This window comes from Galleria mellonella, unplaced genomic scaffold, assembly GCF_026898425.1.
Source record: "Galleria mellonella isolate WM207_F2 unplaced genomic scaffold, CSIRO_AGI_GalMel_v1 utg150, whole genome shotgun sequence".
NCBI classification, from domain to species: Eukaryota; Metazoa; Arthropoda; class Insecta; order Lepidoptera; family Pyralidae; genus Galleria; species Galleria mellonella.
Window position 1 is genome coordinate 2,240,328 of NW_026442002.1, and position 22,495 is coordinate 2,262,822.

Consider the following 22,495-nt stretch of genomic DNA (forward strand, 5'->3'; position numbering starts at 1 on the left):
CAAACTGCATCCGCCAAAAACAAAGTTTGGGAAATAATTACTACTTGAAGTCATGGGTGTTTTCTTCTAGTTATCTGTCCCGTTATAAAGTACGAATACATGAATATGTGATCCTGGTCTCTCTAGCCACTTATTTATTGGTTAATTTTTTTTATACCAACTTCCTTTATCCTTTTTTTTTCTCGATCTTTTCCTTTACAATATCCGCCATATTATCAACAATTGCAATTTCAAGGAATGTTAATATCAGGAAGGTATTTAACCTCAAATTTAAAATTAATAATTGAGATGCTATGTTAGAATTTTTTTATCATAATATTTATTTATTTATATATATATTTTTGGTGAGTCTTATAGTTTTTACCAATGCACTTACTAAAAATAAAAAATCAAACATTATAATAATACAATATTGAAATCTAATTATGTTATATAAAATAAATATTAAAAATGCATTTCTGCGTAATTTGTTGCCGTTCTGCAAAACTTAATACAAAACTTAGCTACTACCTCATTGAGCAGACATAGCGCCCTCTTGAGTGGCGCCTAACTAGCATGAAATGTCCTGTTGCGTGGTAGGGCAAATATTCCGTGATTATGGTCACGCTTGCTGATGTCTGGGACAGACATGCTTATGAGATTCAACACAAACGCATTGCACTTTACTCTTTTAAGTACACTGTAGAAGTATTCTAGCAGAGAAACAAGTCGCTTTACTTCTAGGGAATTTTATTCTACCATACCCAACAGAAAAGTACTACGATATATATGAGGATAACCTACATGATACTCACACTGTTTACGGTACAGCCATCTAACAAACTTCTTCTGTAATTTTACTATCATCTGTGTATATTTGGTTTCATGTAGTTCTAGATGATTGCATATAGACGATTCCATAGATTTTAGAGTTTTTTTTTTTAATGAAACTGACGCGTCACGCAGACGCAATTAGACGAGTCGAGTCGCCATTCATTTATTAAAAATACGATACTGAAACTACAAGATAGTTTTCTATTTTGGAATATTATTTTTTCAAATTTCCTTAAATTTAATTCTGTAAAACATTTTACAATGTGTCCATGAAAAGAATAATCTAATTATTTTATCCAAAATGAGAGATCTTAAAGCTTGTAGGTGCTGTTTAATTACAAATGTTAAATTGGAGAAGATCACTGATATTCAAAACAGGATTTACACGGCTGTTAGCGGTTTGGAGGTAACATTAAATTGATACATACATACGTATCTGTCACGTCTCTCCTATGGGGGGTAGGCAGGAACAATGTAACCAAGTTCTCTAAGTAGTCTGTAAATGTAACGCCAAGTGCTTTCATTTAAACAGACCTCTTTCGCTTACTTTACATTCATTACTTTATTCATACACACGCGCCGGTTATGGGCGCTTGCCCTTCAGCACGTCACCATCTTGGTCCGTCTAGGGTGTTCCTACCATTATCTCAATTCATTCATGCTCGATATATCTCTTTGGTAATTCTTTCATCCATCCATCTGTTTCATAATTCTTTTTTATCTAGAGTTTTATTGATAATTAGGTACAATATATATGCTTACGCCTATAATCTCTAAAGGGGTCTTGTAACTACAAGCATTTGCTGATTGTTGATGTTTTAATAGATACATAAATTTATTTGCCACAACACTGTTTTTACAGATCTTGATTTATTGTAAAGTTCAAATGTTCACCTTATAGTCTCTAGCAGGGGTTCCTAAACTTTGAAGATGACAGAACACCCACCAAATACCTTTTATTTTATGGAACCCCATATCAAATGATTACAATTAAAAACCACTTTAATTTAAATAAAAATAAAAGCTTTTATTAGAAATATTTTGAAAGTATAACACTTTATAGTTTAGAGGCTGTGGCCCATCAATGTTTAGAAATCCTCAGAACGGTGAGGTCGCTCCGTGAGGCCTGTGAAGAACCCAGGAAGCCTCTGCGCTTCTAGGTGGAGCTAGGTTGGCTGTACTAGCCACGACTCACACGCACAACGGCCCAAACGAGAGGCTAAGCGCGGAAAATAGAGTCTTTCTCACATTACACATTACTTTATAGTTTAATTTTTAATGCGAATGAAATTGTTTCACTGTATAAATAATTTCACGGGACCCTAGTGACTTTTTTACTGAACCCACTTTAGGAATCGCTGGTCTGTAGCATGCATATTCATTGATATAGGTCCAAGTTATAATACTTAACTATTTCAACTAAACTAAACTAAATTTTGTGGTGCACGTATCATTTCTGATGTCCGCATCTCGTTTAGCATATAAAAATAATATTTTTGTCTCAAAAAATATTGCATTCAGTAATAAGATTGTCCTATACAAGTATATACTATCAAAAACATAAATGTGAAAAAGAGTCAATTTTAAAAATATAAATAGTTGGCAAATACTGGCAAAACTCCCCTTATGGGGAAGGCTTATGTTCAGCAGTGGACTGTCCACTAACGGCTAAAATAATAATAAAAAAATATTTATAAATATATAAAAAAAAATTTTTACAGATACATCCACAGGATGGGTACCCAAACTACTTGTGTGCGGAATGCCAGACCGAGATAAAGAAGGCCATGCATTTCAGGAGGAAAGTGAGGAGAGCACATTTTGTCATGAAGGAAATCATGATGGTGAAGAAAGAGGTGAAGATTACGTTTTTTTTCATGTGGTGATCGATCTGATAGGGTATATTGGGAGGAAGGAGATTGTTTTTTTTTATGGGTGTAAATAGTATATTAGCCCCGCCTGCGCTAACGGGATACGCTGGCGGTGATAGATGACAATGAAAACAGGCCAGTTAGCCCATCATGATGAATTCATTTGGAATTAATCATAATAGTTTGCAGGGGGAACTGCGAGGAGGTCGACCTGGTTGGGTATATTGCTAGCAATGGGATTCTCAGTCTCCATTACTAACAATCCCTTTCCCCCTGAGAGGGTATATTTAATGGGTGAAAATAGAATGGTAACTCTACTTGTATGATAGCATATGCTGGTGGGACACCAGTGAGCGGTGATGGATGAGGATGAAAGCAGGTCATTTAATCTATCATATCAATCCGTGCCCACCCCACATTTGTCCAGTGCCCATCTGATGATGCAAGTGGAGCTTTCAGATATATGCAAACATACCATTTCATTAATTATTAAAAAAATATTAAAATTGGTATAAATTTAAATAAGTATGCATGCGACTGGCAACACTAGAAGATTGACCACCATTATTACTACCAGAAGTTTCACAACCTTCCATACTAGCTATCAATCTCCGACCACTATTCAGTCTACGCACGTATTGCGACACTTGTTACACCTCTAACCGAGGCATCTAGACAAATTAATAGCTCACTTATTATTATTTACAGCTAAATCTATCAGATATAAGAAAAGTGGACAGAAGGAAGACAAATTTAAAATCCAATTTGGGCAGAAGTGTGGTAGATAAACACTTTTATTATACTATAAACAGCGAAGACGAGAATGTAATGAACCAAGAAGATTTAGACTTAAACACTAATACATTTAAGTTTGAAATTAAATCGGAAAGTATCGATGAAGACTCCATGATGATTGGTATTGATGCAGAAGTAGACTACGAGGAAATGATAGATAATATAGAAGTGACAGAAGTGGAAGAGGAAATTGTAAATGGACAGGAGAGTTCGGGTAATATAGATACAGCAGATGTCTTCAAGGAACTCAACAAGGATAAATTGGAGAACAGCGGAGAAGGTGAGTTGAATGGAGAACAAATTGAAATAAAATCCTTAAACAATTGTTCTATTTTTATCATACTGTATAATTATGTTAGTGTTTCGGTTTGAAGGGTGCGATATGGCAGTGAATTTACAGGGTGTAGAGGAATAACACCTGAGTCCTCAGGAACGGCAACGCATGGGGGGTGTCATGGGCGAAACAGTATACTCTGTTATGTCCATGGTACTGCTCATGTGTATAGGCGACAGTTACCACTTTCCATCAGGTGGGCCTTCAGCTTGTTTGCCATTCTAAGTTGCATAAAATTAATTAATAGGCGCGTGCATTAATATTGTATTATATTTAATGTTTGTTATATATTTTATAATGCAATATGCTGTTGGTGTTTCTATAAATAAATAAAAAAATGGTGATTCAGAATTGGCGCCATTATTTAAGTGTTTTTTTTTTTTTTTTTTGTTATAGAAGAATTGCCAACGATAGAGGATACACAACACAACGACAGGAATGTTTTCAAAACGCCAAAAGAGGGCGCTAGTCTGTTGAGTCGTTACAACGTTCGAATTATGAGTTTGGAGGAGCAGAAGAATATCTTTAACACAAGATTAAATACGGAGCCTTTCAAATCGTCCAAATACAAGTGTCGATTGTGCATTAAAATATTTAGGACACTGGAAGAGCTCCTGTCGCATGTCAATACTCATCCGAAGGGGGTGAGTAATTTTTTTTGTTATTACTGTTGCAGCCTCCGACCGATTTTCTTACAAAAACAACACGATAAAAAAAAAGAGTACAGAGTTATACTTTTTTTTTTATACAACTTAGAATGGCAAACAAGCTGACGGCCCACCTGATGGAAAGTGGTAACCGTCGCCTATAGACATGAGCAGTACCATGGACATAACAGAGTATACTGTTTCGCCCATGATACCCCCCATGCGTTGCCATTTCTGAGAACTCAGATGTTATTCCTCTGTACCCAGTAAATTCACGCCATATCCCACCCTTCAAACCGAAACACAGCCATGTAAAAACAACTGCTTCACGGTTGAAACACGAATAGGACAGAGGTACCCAAGCAAGCGACTTTTGTACAGTCTCCCTCTGGTAAAATATATATATATATATATATATATATATATATATATATATATATATATATATATATATAACTAATTTAATTAACATTTGGTGTTACAGATGCGCTACAAGCATACGTGCGAGGTGTGCAAGTCGCAGTTCAGCACAGCGGCCGAGCTGGACGCCCACCGCACCTGGACGCATCTCTACGAGTATTCGTGCATCAAGTGCAACAAGAAGTTTTACTTTTCGTGAGTTGTACACTTTTTTGTTTACACTTCAATCCTATTTGGAACCATAGATTATAGGGATAGAGCCATCAAGTGTAAAAAAAAACCAGTCAAGTGCGAGTCGGACTCGCGCAACGCGGGTTTCGTTAAAAATTATCAAATTTTTTTTTGTTTGTGAAATAACTACATATTTACAGTTTTCGGATTTTTTCTTTCACTTGTACTACATGACATTGCGACAAGGTTATCACTAATTTCGGTATCGCCTGCCATATTATATAGCCCTTAATTTTCTATTGCAGAACGTAGGCCTTCCCTATTGGGGAGTTTTGACAGTAGTTGCCACGCTTGGCAGGCAGGTTGGCAACCGCAGTTAGGCTTTTACAGATGTTTTAAGAGACAACACCAAAGGCATTTGTTATTATTATTTCTTTAACTGTCCACTGCTGGACATAAGCCTTCTCCATAAGGGTAGTTTTACCAGTAGTTGCCACTCTTGGCAGGTTTGGTAACCGCAGTTAGGCAGCGAGGAAGGGATTGTTAGCAATGGCGTTTGACAGCCCCATTGCCAGCAATATGCCCTATTAGGTCGACCTCCACGTGGTTCTCCCTGGAAATTAATAGTGAACAATTCTTGTTGAATTCGTCACAATGTTCTAACTGACCTACTTCATCCTCACCTATCATTCTTCACTGGTGCCCCGCCGGTGTATACCGATAGCGCGGATGGGGTTACCATTCCATTATCATCCATAAAAAAAAACCGCAAACCTTTACAGATGTTTTAAAAGGGACGTTATTGCCCATCTCTCCACCATAAGCTCCCTTAGTCGCCTCTTACGACACCCATAGGAAAGCAAGGGGTGGCCCATTCTATGCCGGGACCTATCGCCCACCAGTTGATTTTATGTTTTGTCATATTTCAGAAACCATGCGGAGAAACACAGGCGTAAACACAAACCCACCACTCGTTATAGGAAAAAAACTAAGAATGTTGAAGATTTGGCGAACCACTACACTATAGTGCCTCTCGACCCAGACACCATGTATAAGGTAATTTATTTTTAAGCACTTTTTTTTTATACAACTTAGTATGGCAAACAAGCTGACGGCCCACCTGATGGAAAGTGGTAACCGTCGCTTATAGACATGAGCAGTACCATGGACATAACAGAGTATACTGTTTCGCCCACGATACCCCCCATGCGTTGCCATTCCTGAGGACTCGGGTGTTATTCCTCTGTACCCTGTAAATTCACGCCATATCCCACCCTTCAAACCGAAACACAGCCATGCAAACACAACTGCTTCACGGTAGAAACACAAATGGGACAGAGGTACCCAAGCAATCGACTTTTGTACAAAGTCTCCTTCTGGTAAGCATGATGACTAAGGAATGCTAACTCTGCCTCCATTAACGGTATTCTAATAATAATAATAAAAACAAACATAGAATAATATATCTATAAAAATATACATACCCAAATCACATACAATACATATGTAAATAACTATACATAGTGTATATTGAATTATTAAATATATAAAACATAACTAATTATATAATAGTACAGATGGAGACTTTTCATATATATATATATATATATATATATATATATATATATATATATATATATATATATATATATATATATACTTATTACGTTCCTTTTCATCCCTCATTGGTGCCTCACCACCTTTAGCGCGGGCGGGGTTGCCATTTCATTATTATTCATAAAAAAAAATAAAGAGTATCTATCTCTCAAATAGATGGCGACACCGCCGGATGAAGACACTGTAATACGGATGCGAAGAAAAATTGAACGCGCATGCGAAAGGATAAGGAGGACCTGGAAAGGACGCGGGAGAAAACCTTTGGTGAGTCAAAATCATCATACCAGCTGTCGACTGCCCACTGCTGGACATAAGCCTCCCCCATAAGGGCAGTAACGCCTGTAGTTGCCACGCTTGGCAGGCGGGTTGGCAACCGCAGTTAGGCTTTGGTGTTGCCTTAAGAGGGACGCTGCTGCCCATCCCTCGACCAATAAGTTCCCTTAGTCGCCTCTTACGACACCCACGGGAAAGCAAGCGGTGGCCTATTCTATGCCGGGACCACACGGTTCCGGTGCTTTTATAAAATTAATTTTATGTTATGCAACTTTGAATGGTAAACAAGCTGATGGTCTACCTGATGGAAAGTGGTAACCGTCGCCTATAGACATGAGCAGTACCATGGACATAACAGTGTATACTGTTTCGCCCATGATACCCCCCTATGCGTTGCCATTCCTGAGGACTCAGGTGTTATTCCTCTGTACCCAGTAAATTCACGCCATATCCCACCCTTCAAACCGGAACACAGTCATGCAAACACAACTGCTTCACGGTAGAAATGTTATTTTTTAATCTAATGTTTTGTTATTCTAATGTTTTTTTTTGTATTCTAATGTTTTTTTTGTATTCTAATGGTGTTTTTTGTATTCTAATGTTTTTTGTATTCTAATGTTTTTTTTGTATTCTAATGGTGTTTTTTGTATTCTAATGGTTTTTTTGTATTCTAATGTTTTTTTTATTCTAATGGTGTTTTTTTTGTATTCTAATGGTTTTTTTTATTCTAATGGTGTTTTTTTTGTATTCTAATGTTTTTTTTGTATTCTAATGTTTTTTTTTTAATTCTAACGTTTGTTTTTTTTACTTTTCAGATACGTAAGCTGAAGTGTGACATATGCGACGAGACGTTCCTGAGGCGGTTGGCTCTAATTCTGCACATGGAGATGGCGCATTTGTTTAAATACGAATGTAACCACTGTGACTCTGTACAGTATAGCAGGTAAATGAAGTGCCGTGTGGTCCCGGCGTAGAACGGACCACCCTTTCTTGTGGGTGTCGTAAGGGAACTTAACGTTTTTTTTTTCATGAATAAAGGCGGGGTTTTTAGTTTTATTTAAAAATGTGCCAAATTATATATCTACTTGTATCTGAAGTTTTTTCTTTTAACGTGAAAATGAAATGGTAACCCCACCTGCGCTATCGGTATACGCTGGCGGGGCACCAGTGAGGGGTGATAGGTGAGGATCAGGTCAGATCAAGAAGCAGGTCAGTTAGCCCATCGTGTCGAATTCCTTTAGAATTAACCGCGATAGTTTCCAGGGGAACCGCGTTGAAGTCGACCTGATAGGGTGTATTGCTAGCAAAAGACCCCATTACTAACAATAACAATTCCTTCCCCCCCCCCCATCCCTCACTGTATGGATGTGAGACGTGGACACTAACTCAGAAAGGAATAGATAAAATTAGAGCCTTTGTTTTATATATATATATATATATATATATATATATATATATATATATATATATATATATATATATATATATATATATATATATATATATATATATATATATATATATTAAATTCCAGACAAACATTTTATATTTAATTTAATTTTTGTCCCCGATCTTAGCCTGTTTATCTTAAAAAAAATTTTGACAAGATTTCGACACTATGGTAGTAAAAATAACCGAATAAAAAAAAGAAGAAGTAAATTGTTTGATTATGTTTTGTGATTTGAAGATTTATTTATTCATTAGTACAAATATGTGTACATGGCGGACTTAATACTAAAAGCACTCTCTCCCAGTCAACCAAAGGGAAGTGGCAGAATACTCGAATGCGGTACTAGTAATTATTGATATACATACATACTAAAATTACATATATAAACGAATAAATATATATAAATAACAAATATACTTACACATATATGACATATACTATATTATACACGAAATTGAGAATAATATATTGTAGGTTTTCTGGCATTAAACGTTTTCTATTCTATTTTAAATATTTATTCATTCATTCAAGACACTCGATGTTGTATCAATAAGTAAGTTTAAGAAATAAATGTTTCCAGGAAGTGCGCCAGGAAACACTTGGCGGTACACGTGGAAGAGAAAGAAGAGCCACCAAAGAATATATACATATCGTGTCAGTACTGCAGCAGGAAAGTGCGGTGAGTGAATTTTTACTATACAACGCCATCTAGTGACAAACTGCTGGCTATCAAAGTTCACAACCTTCTACCAAGCTACATCAAAAGAAATAACAGAATAATAACTCATACAGTGTTTAAACGTAAAATTAAGGATTGGTTGTTATTTATTTATTTATTTTATGCTTTATAGCTTCAAGTAAAAAGAAAACCAGAGGGAGACTTTGTACAAAAGTCGATTGCTTGGACACCTCTGTCTCATTCGTGTTTCAACCGTGAAGCAGTTGTGTTTGCATGGCTGTGTTTCGGTTTGAAGGGTGGGATATGGCGTGAATTTACAGGGTACAGAGGAATAACACCTGAGCCCTCAGGAATGGCAATGCATGGGGGGTATCATGGGCGAACAGTATACTCTGTTATGTCCATGGTACTGCTCATGTCTATAGGCGAAGGTTACCACTTTCACGATACCTGTAGGAAAGGAAGGGAGGCCTATTCTATGCCGGGACCACACGACGGGAATTTTCTTTTTTATGCAACTTAGAATGGCATATAAGCAAACGGCCCATCTAAAGGAAAATAGTAACCGTCACCTATAGACATGAGCAGTACCATGGATATAACAGAATATACTGTGTATGTGGGGTACCACGCGTTGCCATTCCTGAGGACTCAGGTGTTATTCCTCTGTACCCATTAAATTCACGCCATATCCCACCCTTCAAACCGAACACCAGCCATGCAAACATAACTGCTTCACGGTAGAAACACGAATGGGACAGACTTCGCAACAAGCAATCGACTTTTGTACAAAGTCTCCCTCTGGCAAGATCTCCCTTATGGGGGAAGCCTATGTTTAACAGTGCACATAGGCTTCCCCAATTAATGGCTGATGTCGCCATATTGATTATTGTTAACAGTAAATCGACCATATCGTTCCACATCAAGAGATACCACTTTGCAATACACCACAACCTGTCCTGCGCCGGCTGCGGGCTCACCTTCACTAATCTATACAGTCTGTATCACCATCAGTTGACAGTGCATAGACAATATGTCGTGAGTATCCTCTTTCTTCTTCTTTCTAGATTTTTTTTTAATGGTTATCAACCATATGGATCGGTAACCCCGCCTGTGCTATTGGTATACGCCGGCGTGGCACCAGTGAGGGATGATAGGTGAGGATGAAAGGAGGTCAGTTAGACCATCGTGCTGAATTCGACGATAAATTCGTCAGGACGTCGACCTGATAGGGTATATTGCTAGCAATGGGGCTGCTATACCCCATTACTAACAATCCCTTTCCCCCTCTATTACAGATGATGAAGACTTTAATCTATTAATGAGTAGCAGGGGGAGCCGCGTGCAGGTCGACCTGATAGGGTGTATTGTTAGTAATGGGGAAATTAGATCCCATTACTAACAATCCTTTCCCCCTTCCCCATTTTCTACATTTTTTAATGGGTGATAATGGAATGGTAACCCCGCCTGCGCTACCGGTATACGCTGGCGGGGCACCAGTGAGGCGTGACAGGTGAGGATAAAAAGGCAGGTCAATTAGCCCATCGTGGCGAATTCCACTAGAATTAACCATGATGGTTTCCAGGGGGAGACGCGTGGAGGTCGACCTGGTAGGGTGTATTGCTAGTAATGGGGAAATTCGACCCCATTACTAACAATCTCTTTCCCCCTCTTTCTAGAACCTTTCTGTACTGCTCATATCTATAGGCGACGGTTACCACTTTCCATCAGGTGGGCCGACAGCTTGTTTGCCATTCTATGTTGTATAAAAAAGTATTATTTCCTGCAGCCAATGAAGAAAGCTGCGGATAGCGAATTTGGTTGCACGCATTGTGATTTTGGATTCCTAACCAAGGAGGCGCTGCAACTGCACCAAGTGAGGAGCGAGCACGAGGAGGCGAAGGATGTACCGTAAGTATTTTAATTTCGTGTGGTCCCTTCATAGAATAAGCCACTCCTTTCCCGTGAGTGTCCTAAGAGGCGACTAAGGGAGGGCGAGGGATGGGCAGCAGCGTCCCTCCTAAAACATCTCCAAAGCCTGACTGCGGTTGCCAATCCGCCTGCCAAGCGTGGTAGCTACTGGCAAAACCCCCCAAGGGGGAGGCTTATGTTCAGCAGTGGACAGTTAAAAGCGGATATGATGATGATTTTATTTCAACAGTGGGGCTGTCAAACTCCATTGCTTAGTTTGCACAATAACGGTCGGAGATTGATGGCTAATACGTATATGGATGTTGATGTGAAGGATGCGTGTTTATAGTATGGCTGCGTTGATAAGCCGCGTAACGATGATGTTTATCAAGCGATGAAAATAAGCAGTACAAGTAGCTAGCACAGTGGTTTAATGCACAGGAAGATTACACACAATACAGTCAACAACACAATAGATAGAAGGAGTGAAAGAAGGATGATACAGTGATAGACAAAGATGAAAGTTAATAAGCACGATGTTAACATTTAGAAAGCAGTGAGATATCGAGCGACACAAGTTATAAACAAGGCGGTAGAATTTCGACTCTCGCGGTGAGAGGGGAAGCGCTCACGCAGTTGCCCTGTCATGGCGGCTAAAAACCGGTTTTGTGCACATCTCCAATGCACAACGCGGTGTGTCGTCCGATACGACATTTTTGTCAGTTATAGAATAAATATATAATAAAATATAAATTATGTATGTATGTGTGTTTGTGTTTATAATGTTTATATAATAATTATGTAGATATAAATATGTGTGAGTAGGCTATATCACTCCCCTCCAAAGACCGTAACTACGGGCGATGAAAAAATATGCTCACGACCACATTTCATGATGGGGTAGTCAGAGGAATTATGGGCAATAGTAGTCAGGAAATCGAACTACGCGTCCCGAACGGGTCTTTTTAATGGTACCCTGAGCAAGTTTATCCTGCTGAACAGGATCTGGGTTAGGTGGGGGAATGGGAGTAGGAATAGGTACGGATTGAGGCGAAGGGGATGGCTCTGTCAGTATGTAGGCCGGTTTGAGGCGGTCTATAGATACCGTGACTGCTTTACCCTTAACCAATATCCTAAATGTTTTATTGTTACGTTCGACCACTTCGTATGGACCGGTATAGGGGGGTTGTAAAGCACCTCGAACTGAATCGTCTCGTAAGAAGACGTGACTAGATGACTGCAGATCTTTGTAAATGAAGATTTTATCTTTATTGTGACGCGACGCGGGAGATGGTTGCAATTTCACCGCGAATTGACGTAAACGGGTAGTGAAGTCTGAAATGTCGGTGGACTCAGGTACTGTCGCCTGGAAAAATTCTCCTGGGAGACGTAATGGTTCGCCATACACTAATTCGGCTGATGATGCATGTAAGTCCTCTTTATAAGCCGACCTAACACCTAAGAGCACTAACGGTAAGGTGTCTACCCAATTCACATCAGCGTGGCACATAATGGCAGCTTTTAATTGCCGGTGAAAACGTTCCACCAAGCCGTTACATGCTGGGTGATACGCGGTTGTTCTACGATGTTTGAATCCAATCATTTTTCCAAGATATTGGAAAAGTGCGGATTCAAACTGTCTACCGCGATCAGTGACAATATCAGTTGGACATCCAAATCTGGATATCCACGATAATAATGCCTTCCCAACGGTTTCAGCTGTCATATCTGTCATCGGAATGACTTCGGGCCAGCGTGTGAAACGATCTACTACTGTAAGGCAGTAGCGATAGCCTTGTGATGGTGGTAATGGGCCTATGATGTCCGTATGGATAAAAGCGAATCGTGCGCGAGGTAGATTGAACGTGCCTAAGGGAGTTGACACGTGACGATTTACCTTTGCACGTTGACAGGCTAGGCAATTTCGTGACCATTCTCGACAGTCTTTACGCACTCCTGGCCAGACGAATCGCTCAGCGACAAGTTGAGCGCTCGCGTTAGCGCCTGGGTGGCTAAGACTATGTAGACTATCGAAAAGTTGTTTACGAAATTGCTTCGTCACAAAAGGTCTTGGTGATGGAGTGCTCACGTCACAAAACAGTTCAATGTTACTGTTAAGCATTTTTAACTTCTTTAGGCGGAGTGATAAATCACCACCTAATATTTCAGTTAGCTCATTATCGGAAGCTTGTGACTTTGCCAATAAACTTAAGTCGATTGGCATCTGCAGTTCATCGATACGGGACAGTGTATCGGCTACGACATTGTCCTTGCCTGAGATGTGTCGTATGTCAGTTGTGAACTGCGAGATGTAATCGAGATGACGGAACTGACGGGGCGAACAGTTGGCTTTTCGTTCACGGAAAGCGAAACTGAGCGGCTTGTGGTCAGTGTACACCACGAAATGTCGAGCTTCCAGCATATGGCGAAAGTATTTAATGCTTTCGTAGATGGCTAAAAGTTCGCGGTCATAGGGCGAGTATTTTTGTTGAGAGGGACTCAATTTCCGCGAAAAGAAAGCAAGGGGTTGCCATTGATTGTTCTTGAATTGCTGCAAAACTGCACCCATAGCTAAATCAGATGCGTCTGTTACCAGAGCAAGATTAGCCTGACAGTCTGGGTGTGCGAGTAATGCAGCATTAGAAAGGCTTTCTTTGCATTGTTCGAAAGCAAGAAGAGTGTCGTCGCGTAAATTGACTGGATGGGATCCTTTCACTGAACCAGCGAGTAAGGCGTTTAAGGGAGCTTGAATTTGAGCGGCTTGCGGTATAAATCGCCTATAAAAGTTCATCATCCCCAAAAAGCGCCTTAGTTGCTTGACGTTTATTGGTGCAGGGAATTCCTTGATGGCCTGAACCTTGGAATCTAGAGGTTTAGTTCCTGACGCAGAGATATGGTAACCTAAAAATGTGACTTCACTTACACCGAATACGCACTTTGATGTATTGATGAGGATACCGTATTCCTTCATGCGGGTGAAGAGCTGCTGAAGGTGGGATTCGTGCTCGGCTTCATCTCTGGAGTACACTAGAAAATCGTCAAGATAACAATAACAAAAATCAAGCCCTCTAGTCATTTCGTCGACAAATCTTTGAAACGTTTGGCCAGCATTACGTAGACCAAACGTCATAAACGGGAACTCATATAGTCCGAAAGGTGTGGCAATTGCAGTTTTCGGTATATCTTCCTCAAAAACCGGGATCTGGTTATAAGCTTTAACTAAATCTATTGTGGAAAAGATCTTACAACCAGAGATGCTATGGGCGAAATCGTGTATGTGCCTAATAGGATAACGGTCTGGTATCGTCCTTGCGTTGAGTAACCTATAGTCACCACAGGGTCGCCAGCCGTTATCCTTTTTAGGAGCAAGGTGTAGCGGCGAAGCCCAGGGACTTTTGGAAGGACGTGCTGTACCATTATTGAGCATAAGTTCGAATTCCTGCCTAGCTATTTTTAATTTGTCGGGAGCCAGTCTTCGAGGAGTGCAAGATATAGGTGGGCCTGTTGTTGTCTTAATGTAGTGGACGGTGTTGTGCTTTGGAGTCAACGGTGTGCCTGAAGGGCGAGTAATTTCGGGAAATTTGTTTAAAATTTGATGAAATCTTGTGTTGCCCGTGACAAGTTTTACAGAAAATGTATCATTATTAGCAGAACATGCACTAGTATGTAAATTGGTAATGTTATCAATAAGGCGATGCTTACGACAATCTACTATTAAATTATAGTGACATAAAAAATCTACACCGATAATAGCTTTGGTTACATTTGCAACAATGAAGCGCCATGTAAAATTACGCCTTAAGCCTAGATTTAAATTAAGTTCTACGTAACCATATGTCTCGATGTTTGTTCCATTAGCTGCGCACAATTGAAAGTCCGTCTTGACTCGTCGTTCACGCAGCGCAGATCGAGGGTAGACGCAAAGGTCGCTACCGGTATCCACCAGAAACTGGATCTTCGAACTGCGGTCGGTGACGAAGAGGCGACCAAGGGGGGAGGAGCAATCGTCAGTCGCCATTACCGACTGCCCATGGAGTTTCCCGCCTTGTAGTCGCACGGCTTCAAACATTTACGTGCGTCGGCTCCATGCATTGAGTGGTACCAACAAATAGGGAACTTGCGGTAGCTGGAGTTCGATCTCGATCGTTGTCGTGAAGAATGACGACGTCGTGGCGTTCGAGAACGATGGCTGGGTCGATGTGATGCCTTGGTATGTTCTTCGAGCTTTAATGCCAGGTGCTCAACCATCTTCTTCAGCTCTGCGATCTCCCGGGATGAACTATTAGAGGATGACATACTTGATGAAGTGGCTGCAACGTGACAAGGTGTGGTAATTTCCTGAATTCGGTCAGCCAGGTCCGAGAGTTGTTCCAATGAATGGGTAGTTTGCGATGCCAACACGGTCTGGATACTTTGTGGTAGTCGGTTGCTCCAAATAGTCCTTAATAAATCCTCAGGAACTGATGATCCAGCAAGATCTTGAAGATGCCTCAGAAATTGGGACGGTTTTCTATCCCCAAGTTCCTCGTGTGTCAAAAGTTGCTTGACTTTTCTCTCATGCGAGGCAGATAAACGTTTGATCAGCTCGGTTTTAATTTTATCGTAGCGTTTACTGGCCGGAGGATTTAAAATTATGTCCTTCACGGCTTTTGCATGCTGTACGTCAAGACTGGAAGTTACGTATGTAAATTTATCTGAGTCATCTGTGATATTATGCAAGTTAAACTGACCTTCTAGAAGAGCAAACCATATTTCCGGGTCGTCTGGTGCAAAAACGGGAACTTTCAAATTTATCGTTGAAATGTCGGACGTCATTTGTCGTGCAGTGGAAACGCGCACTTTGGGCGTTCGACGAAAGGTCACCTTTTCGCTATGTCCATCTTGAAATTGCGACGTTTTATTTGAATCACTGCTATCACTCATGATGAATTTCGTGTCCTTGGAGGGTCACCAGTATGGATGTTGATGTGAAGGATGCGTGTTTATAGTATGGCTGCGTTGATAAGCCGCGTAACGATGATGTTTATCAAGCGATGAAAATAAGCAGTACAAGTAGCTAGCACAGTGGTTTAATGCACAGGAAGATTACACACAATACAGTCAACAACACAATAGATAGAAGGAGTGAAAGAAGGATGATACAGTGATAGACAAAGATGAAAGTTAATAAGCACGATGTTAACATTTAGAAAGCAGTGAGATATCGAGCGACACAAGTTATAAACAAGGCGGTAGAATTTCGACTCTCGCGGTGAGAGGGAAGCGCTCACGCAGTTGCCCTGTCATGGCGGCTAAAAACCGGTTTTGTGCACATCTCCAATGCACAACGCGGTGTGTCGTCCGATACGACATTTTTGTCAGTTATAGAATAAATATATAATAAAATATAAATTATGTATGTATGTGTGTTTGTGTTTATAATGTTTATATAATAATTATGTAGATATAAATATGTGTGAGTAGGCTATACGTAGAACTATGGGGGAAAGGGATTGTTAGCAATGGAGTTTGAGAGCTCCATTGCTAGCAATATGCCCTATTAGGTCGACCTCCGCGCGGTTCCCCCTGGAAACCATCGTGAACAATTCTTGTTGAATTCGTCGCGTTGGGCTAACTGACCTGCTTCATCCTCACCTATCATCCTTCACTGGAGCTCCGCCGGTGTATACCGATAGCGCGGGTGGGGTTACCATTCCATTATCACCCATTAAAAAAAATTTAGAACTTCTGGTAGTAATAGTGGTGGCGAATCTTCGAGTGTTGCCAATCGCACACATACTAATGGTAGCGGAATTTAAAAAAATGCATTTTTTTTTTTTTTAATTTCAGAAATGCATGCATTCAATGTAGAATGATATATGGGAGCGAAACAGAGTACAATGATCACATACCGACGTGTAATGGTACACTACAGTTCCCCGGGGAATGTCCGCATGTAAGTATTTTTTTTGTGATATAGCTGCTTACCCCTACTTCGCATGCGTGGATTTTAGAGGTAGGAAAACAAATTAAATTGTATCGAAATTTAAAATACACCAGTTTGAAGTCAGCTTTCAACTCTCACCGATGTTCACCAGCTCATACCGATTGTTATTATCCGATAAAACTGTTTATAATTACTCCTCTCCATCCAAAGGTTGGCTGGAAGAGATCGCTCTTAGCGATAAGGCCGCCCATTGTTTTCTCACTGTGATTGTTTCTTGTAATTGTTTGTATTTATAATAAGTTTACTATTGTAATCTTTTGGAGGAAACAATGAACGAGTATCTGTCTATCTATAACTATTATCATTATATCATATCAGCCTTTAACTGTCCACTGGTGGGGGGGAAAGGGATTGTTAGTAATGGAGACTGAGAATCCCATTACTAGCAATATACCCAACCAGGTCGACCTCCTCGCGGTTCTACCTGGAAACTATCATGGTTAATTCCCGATGAATTCATCATGATGAGCTAACTGGCCTGTTTTCATTCTCATCTATCACCCTTCACCGGTGCTCCGCCAGCGTATCCCGTTAGCGCAGGCGGGGTTACCATACCATTTTCACCCATCAGAAAAAACTGTCCACTGGTGAACATAAGCCTCCCCCTTAAGGGAGTTTTGCCATTTTGTACTTACATAGTAATTTATTGACACAAGTATTTGTGTAAATATGAATTTAAATCAATTTAATATTAGAATATATGACATATTAATTATATTTAAATTTTAAAGTAACAGTTTCATGAATGTTTGATGAATACTGCCTTTTTTTATACAACTTAGAATGGCAAACAAGCTGACGGCCCACCTGATGGAAAGTGGTAACCGTCGCATATAGACATGAGCAGTATCATGGACATAACAGAGTATACTGTTTCGCCCATGATACCCCCCATGCGTTGCCATTCCTGAGGACTCAGGTGTTATTCCTCTGTACCCTGTAAATTTAAGTTTCAAAATAAATCTTCAAGAACTCGATTGTGATTAACATCATCAGCTTTGATCTCTCACTGGTGTCTCACCTGCCTATACCGTTCATCATTTCAGCCTTACTGGAACATTAGCTTCTGCCTTGGGAGGTTTTGCAGTAGTTGTCACGCTTAGCAGCCGGATTAGCAACTGCAGTTAGGCTTTGGAGATGTGCTTATATATTATATACGGCTTATATGGTGGTGATGATGATGAAGATGATGAAATAAACTTGGTACAAAAGTCGATTGCTTGGGTACCTCTGCCCCATTCGTGTTTCAACCGTGAAGCAGTTGTGTTTGCATGGCTGTTGAAGGGTGGGATATGGCGTGAATTTACAGGGTACAGACGAATAACACCTGAGTCCTCAGGAATGGCAACGCATGGGGGGTATCATGGGTGAAACAGTATACTCTGTTGTGTCCACGGTACTGCTCATATCTATAGGCGACGGTTACCACTTTCCATCAGGTGGGCCGTCAGCTTGTTTGCCATTCTAAGTTGTATAAAAAAAAAACTAAATAAAAATGTTTTTTTTTTTCAGTGCGGCGACATGATAAACAACTATTCTCAATTCACGTATCACTGCAACAGGAAGCACCCGTCGTTCAGCGGCGCGCGACGTGCCGGCAGACTATGCGACATATGCGGCAATAGTGTAAGTCGCTTACTCACCTGCGTAAACTAACAGAGTTTATTTTATTTATTTATTTATTTATTTAAGGAACACCAACAGCATATTGCATTATAACATATAGGTGTAACAAACATTAAATACAATACAGTATTAATGCACACGCCTATTATAGGTATTCACAGCATTCACTTTAACATATGTAGTTGTACAGTGCGAGGAAATTAAGTAAATAATAAAAATAAACATGTAACCTGAGTTGTGAGCAATGTCAGAAAATAAGATTATGAGTGAATTGAATTAAAAAGTATCAAAAAAATATATATTTTATGATAATTAGAGTTATTTTAGAGTTATTATTTCACCAGAGGGAGACTTTGTACAAAAGTCGATTGCTTGGGTACCTCTGTCCCATTCGTGTTTCAACCGTGAAGCAGTTGTGTTTGCATGGCTGTGTTTCGGTTTGAAGGGTGGGATATGGCGTGAATTTACTGGGTACAGAGGAATAACACCTGAGTCCTCAGGAATGGCAACGCATGGGGGGTATCATGGGCGAAACAGTATACTCTGTTATGTCCATGGTACTGCTCATGTCTATAGGCGACGGTTACCACTTTCCATCAGGTGGGCCGTCAGCTTGTTTGCCATTCTAAGTTGCATAAAAAAATAATGAACACATATAGTTTTAGTATTTATATTTTTTTTTTTATCATTTAAAAACGCATTTAGTGAGTCATAACATTTATTTATAATTCAGGAATAGTTCGAAGAGCATTTTCTTCATTTATCTAATTTTGTTCCCCTTGCAACCACTTGTCGTGTCCAGTACACGCGCACCGGCTGGCATAGTCACAGACGGAAGCACCACGGCCCCGGCAAGCGGTGCAGCCACTGCGACGTCAAGCTGGACACGCTGCAAGCGATCTTCGTCCACCAGGTGGCGCGGCACACGCGCAAACCCTTCCACTGCACTCTGTGTCCGGCTAGGTTCCAGCTGAGGGCCGATTGTAGGGATCACATTTTGAAGGTAAAATATTTATTTATTTTTATTATTCGGCTGGTCATTGTCCACTGCTGGACGTAAGCCTTCCCCGTAAGGGGTGTTTTGCCAGTAGTTGCCACGCTTGGCAACCGCAGTCGGGCTTTTGAGATGTTTTAAGAGGGACGCTGCTGCCCATCCCTCGCACTCCCTTCGTCGCCTTTTACGACATCCATGGGAAAGGAAGCGGTGGCCTATTCTACGCCGGGACCACACGATGTTATTTATTTATTGACTCTTATATTCATCGCTTAAAGAATAATACAAATATATTTATTTATTTAACACTTTCTGAAAGACGATGTAGTGACAAAAATCGAAAAAGGAATGTTGCGTTGGTTTGGTCATTTGGAGGGGATGGATGAAAGAAGAATTACGAAAGAGATTTATCGAGCAAGAATGAATGGAGATGTCGATAGGGGCCGCCCTAGACGGACGTATGTCGACCAAATAGGCGACGTGCTGAAGAACGGGCCAAATTAAAAGTACCCGTAACCGGCGAGCGTGTATGAAAAGATTGATGAATGTGGAGGAAGCGAAAGAGGTTTGTTTGAATCGAAGCATTTGGCGTTCCATTGTTTCTGCCTACACTAATGGGAGACAGGCGCGACAGATATGTATGTATGAATGTATTTAACAGTTTATCGCACCTACATTACAGGATTTGATGAGGAATTTTCGATACACGGTATATACAGGCTGTAAGGAACAGGTTGGCAAAAACTGAAACGGTGAATTCAGATCATTATTCTGAATTGAAAACCAGTGGGAATTCTTTCTGAAATATTAAAAAAAATACTGTTTTTTTATTTTTTTAATGGGGTCGTTTAGACCCCATTACTAACCCCCTTCTTCCCTTTCCCCCCCGCGCGGTGTAGGTGTCACGCGTCGTGTTGATCATAAAATTTCAAATACATTGCGCGCCGTCACAACTAAGAATCCTTAATTATCACCTGTCATAGGTGAGGATGAAAGGGCAGCATTAGCCACGACGGTTTCCAGGTCGACCTCCACGCTTTTCCCCCTGGAATAATAGAGTATATTGTACTAACAATGAGTCAGTTAGACCCCATTACCAACAATCCCTTTCCCCCTCGCGCGGTGTAGATATCATGCGTCGTGTGGTGCACAGTGCATCGTAAAATTTTAAATAATTTATCAAATTTAATTTTATTTAAATAAAAAACAATTTCATTGCAGGGCCACGCACCAGAGATGCCGTTCAAATGCGAGATATGCGACAGGGACTTCGCTCACGTGGACTTTTTGGTTGAGCACATAAACAAGTTTCACGATATAAAAAAAAGTGAACTGAAACATTTGCGGCCCAAAAAGGTGGAGGGCCTAGTATATATATATCCATACATGAAGGTGAACGTCAGTAAAGTGGACGACCACGTGATCAAAGGTACGAGAGTATATATGTACGACTTCCATAACCGTAAAGTGAAAAGATTAAAAAATCCCGAGGAATATTTCATAACTAACTATGTCGACGATGGGAAAGATTCAGACGGTGATGAGAAAGCGGTGAAGAAACATAAAAGGCAGAGAGTGAGATTCAATGATAACGGAGAGTTGTTGTATGAAGACACAGAAGATGAGAAACCTAAGCGGAAACGTAGAAGGATTAAGAAAGAGGGCGACGATGTTGATGTGTCGAACGGTGAAGGCAGGAGTGTTGTTAAAAGAAGGAGAAAGAAGAAAGACAATGTAATGGTTGACAGTGATATTGTAATGAGAGATGATGTGTTCGATGATGATTTAAAAGGTGAAGTGATATATTTCGATTGTGACGACGTGAAAGAGGAGGTGGTGCACGAGGAGTCTGTTGTGATCGGTGATGAGAAGTTCCCGGTGATGGAGATCGACGGTGAACAGTTCGTGACTATAAATGATGTTATGTATAAAATAGAAAGGAGCGATGAATAATTCTTGTGTTTAGTTGTTATGGCGGTTTAGTTGTTATGGTTGTTAATCGGTTTTAGATGTATACACGGGCTGAGCCAAGTGCATAACTGTGTTCTTTTTTTTTGTATAAACCTAATTATATGAACACAAAAATCGGTAAAGCCGTTTCTGAGGAGTTTGGTAACAAACACCGCGACACGATATATATATATATATATTCTATGTATGTCTTTTTAAGTGTAATTTAAATTTCACTTACATGAATAATAATCTGATTCCAATTTTAAATGATTATATTATAAAGATTTACAAATAAATTTAATGCGCACGTCCTATGTAGTGGACGTCGAAAAGGGTACAGGCGAGCCAACCACAACTGGATTGGGCCGACCGCGAGCCGATCGCTAGTGTTGTGCGCCGACATAAACATATACCTAAATAAAAATCTTGTAAAATTACATCAACTTTTTGAATTTAGGGTCTCATTCAGCTTTTCCGCCTTGTCTCTCCGATGGGCTTACTTCAGTGCTTTGTATCAGTTGTAATGCATCTCGGATACTTTGTACAAGTTACTTATGTGCATATATTGTATTATTTTTGATGTATAAAATTGTTAGTATTTAAATAAAACATTGTGTAGTTTTTGTGAAATTATTTTATTATATCTATACTTATAATAAATCTGTAGAGAGGTCAATTCTGTACATGAAATATATTTCCAAAATAACTATCAGCGGGTGATTAGTGATCGATACTGATGACAAAAATGCAATCAGTAAAATTTTTGTCTGTCTGTCTGTATGTTCGTTATAGAAACAAAAACTACTCGACGGATTTTAACGAAACTTGGTACAAATATTCTTCATACTCCCGGGCAGGTTATAGTATACTTTTCATCACGCTACGATCAATAGGAGCAGAGCAGTGAAGGGAAATGTGTCTGTTACATCAAAACCACTGAACCGTGAGGAAGGAC

The 22,495-nt window shown here is 40.0% G+C and overlaps 1 protein-coding gene across 3 annotated transcripts; it reads left to right on the forward strand.

Moving 5' to 3' along the window:
• Positions 1 to 955: 955 nt before the first annotated feature.
• On the forward strand, positions 956 to 22,216 carry LOC113520911 (zinc finger protein 236-like). 3 transcript variants are annotated; one of them, XM_052892146.1, is made up of 15 exons: positions 956 to 1,219; positions 2,535 to 2,669; positions 3,393 to 3,759; positions 4,210 to 4,457; positions 4,945 to 5,075; positions 5,981 to 6,107; positions 6,825 to 6,932; positions 7,757 to 7,884; positions 8,972 to 9,070; positions 9,970 to 10,108; positions 10,860 to 10,981; positions 16,811 to 16,916; positions 18,480 to 18,593; positions 19,396 to 19,596; positions 20,809 to 22,216. In XM_052892146.1, the coding sequence occupies exons 1-15, from the start codon at positions 1,115 to 1,117 to the stop codon at positions 21,538 to 21,540; spliced, it is 2,862 nt and encodes a 953-aa protein (XP_052748106.1). In that variant the 5' UTR covers positions 956 to 1,114; the 3' UTR covers positions 21,541 to 22,216. The 3 variants fall into 3 exon arrangements, with proteins under 3 accessions (XP_052748106.1, XP_052748107.1, XP_052748108.1); XM_052892147.1 differs by having other exon boundaries at positions 4,213 to 4,457; XM_052892148.1 differs by lacking the exon at positions 956 to 1,219 and adding an exon at positions 1,301 to 1,491.
• The last annotated feature ends 279 nt before the right edge of the window (positions 22,217 to 22,495 follow it).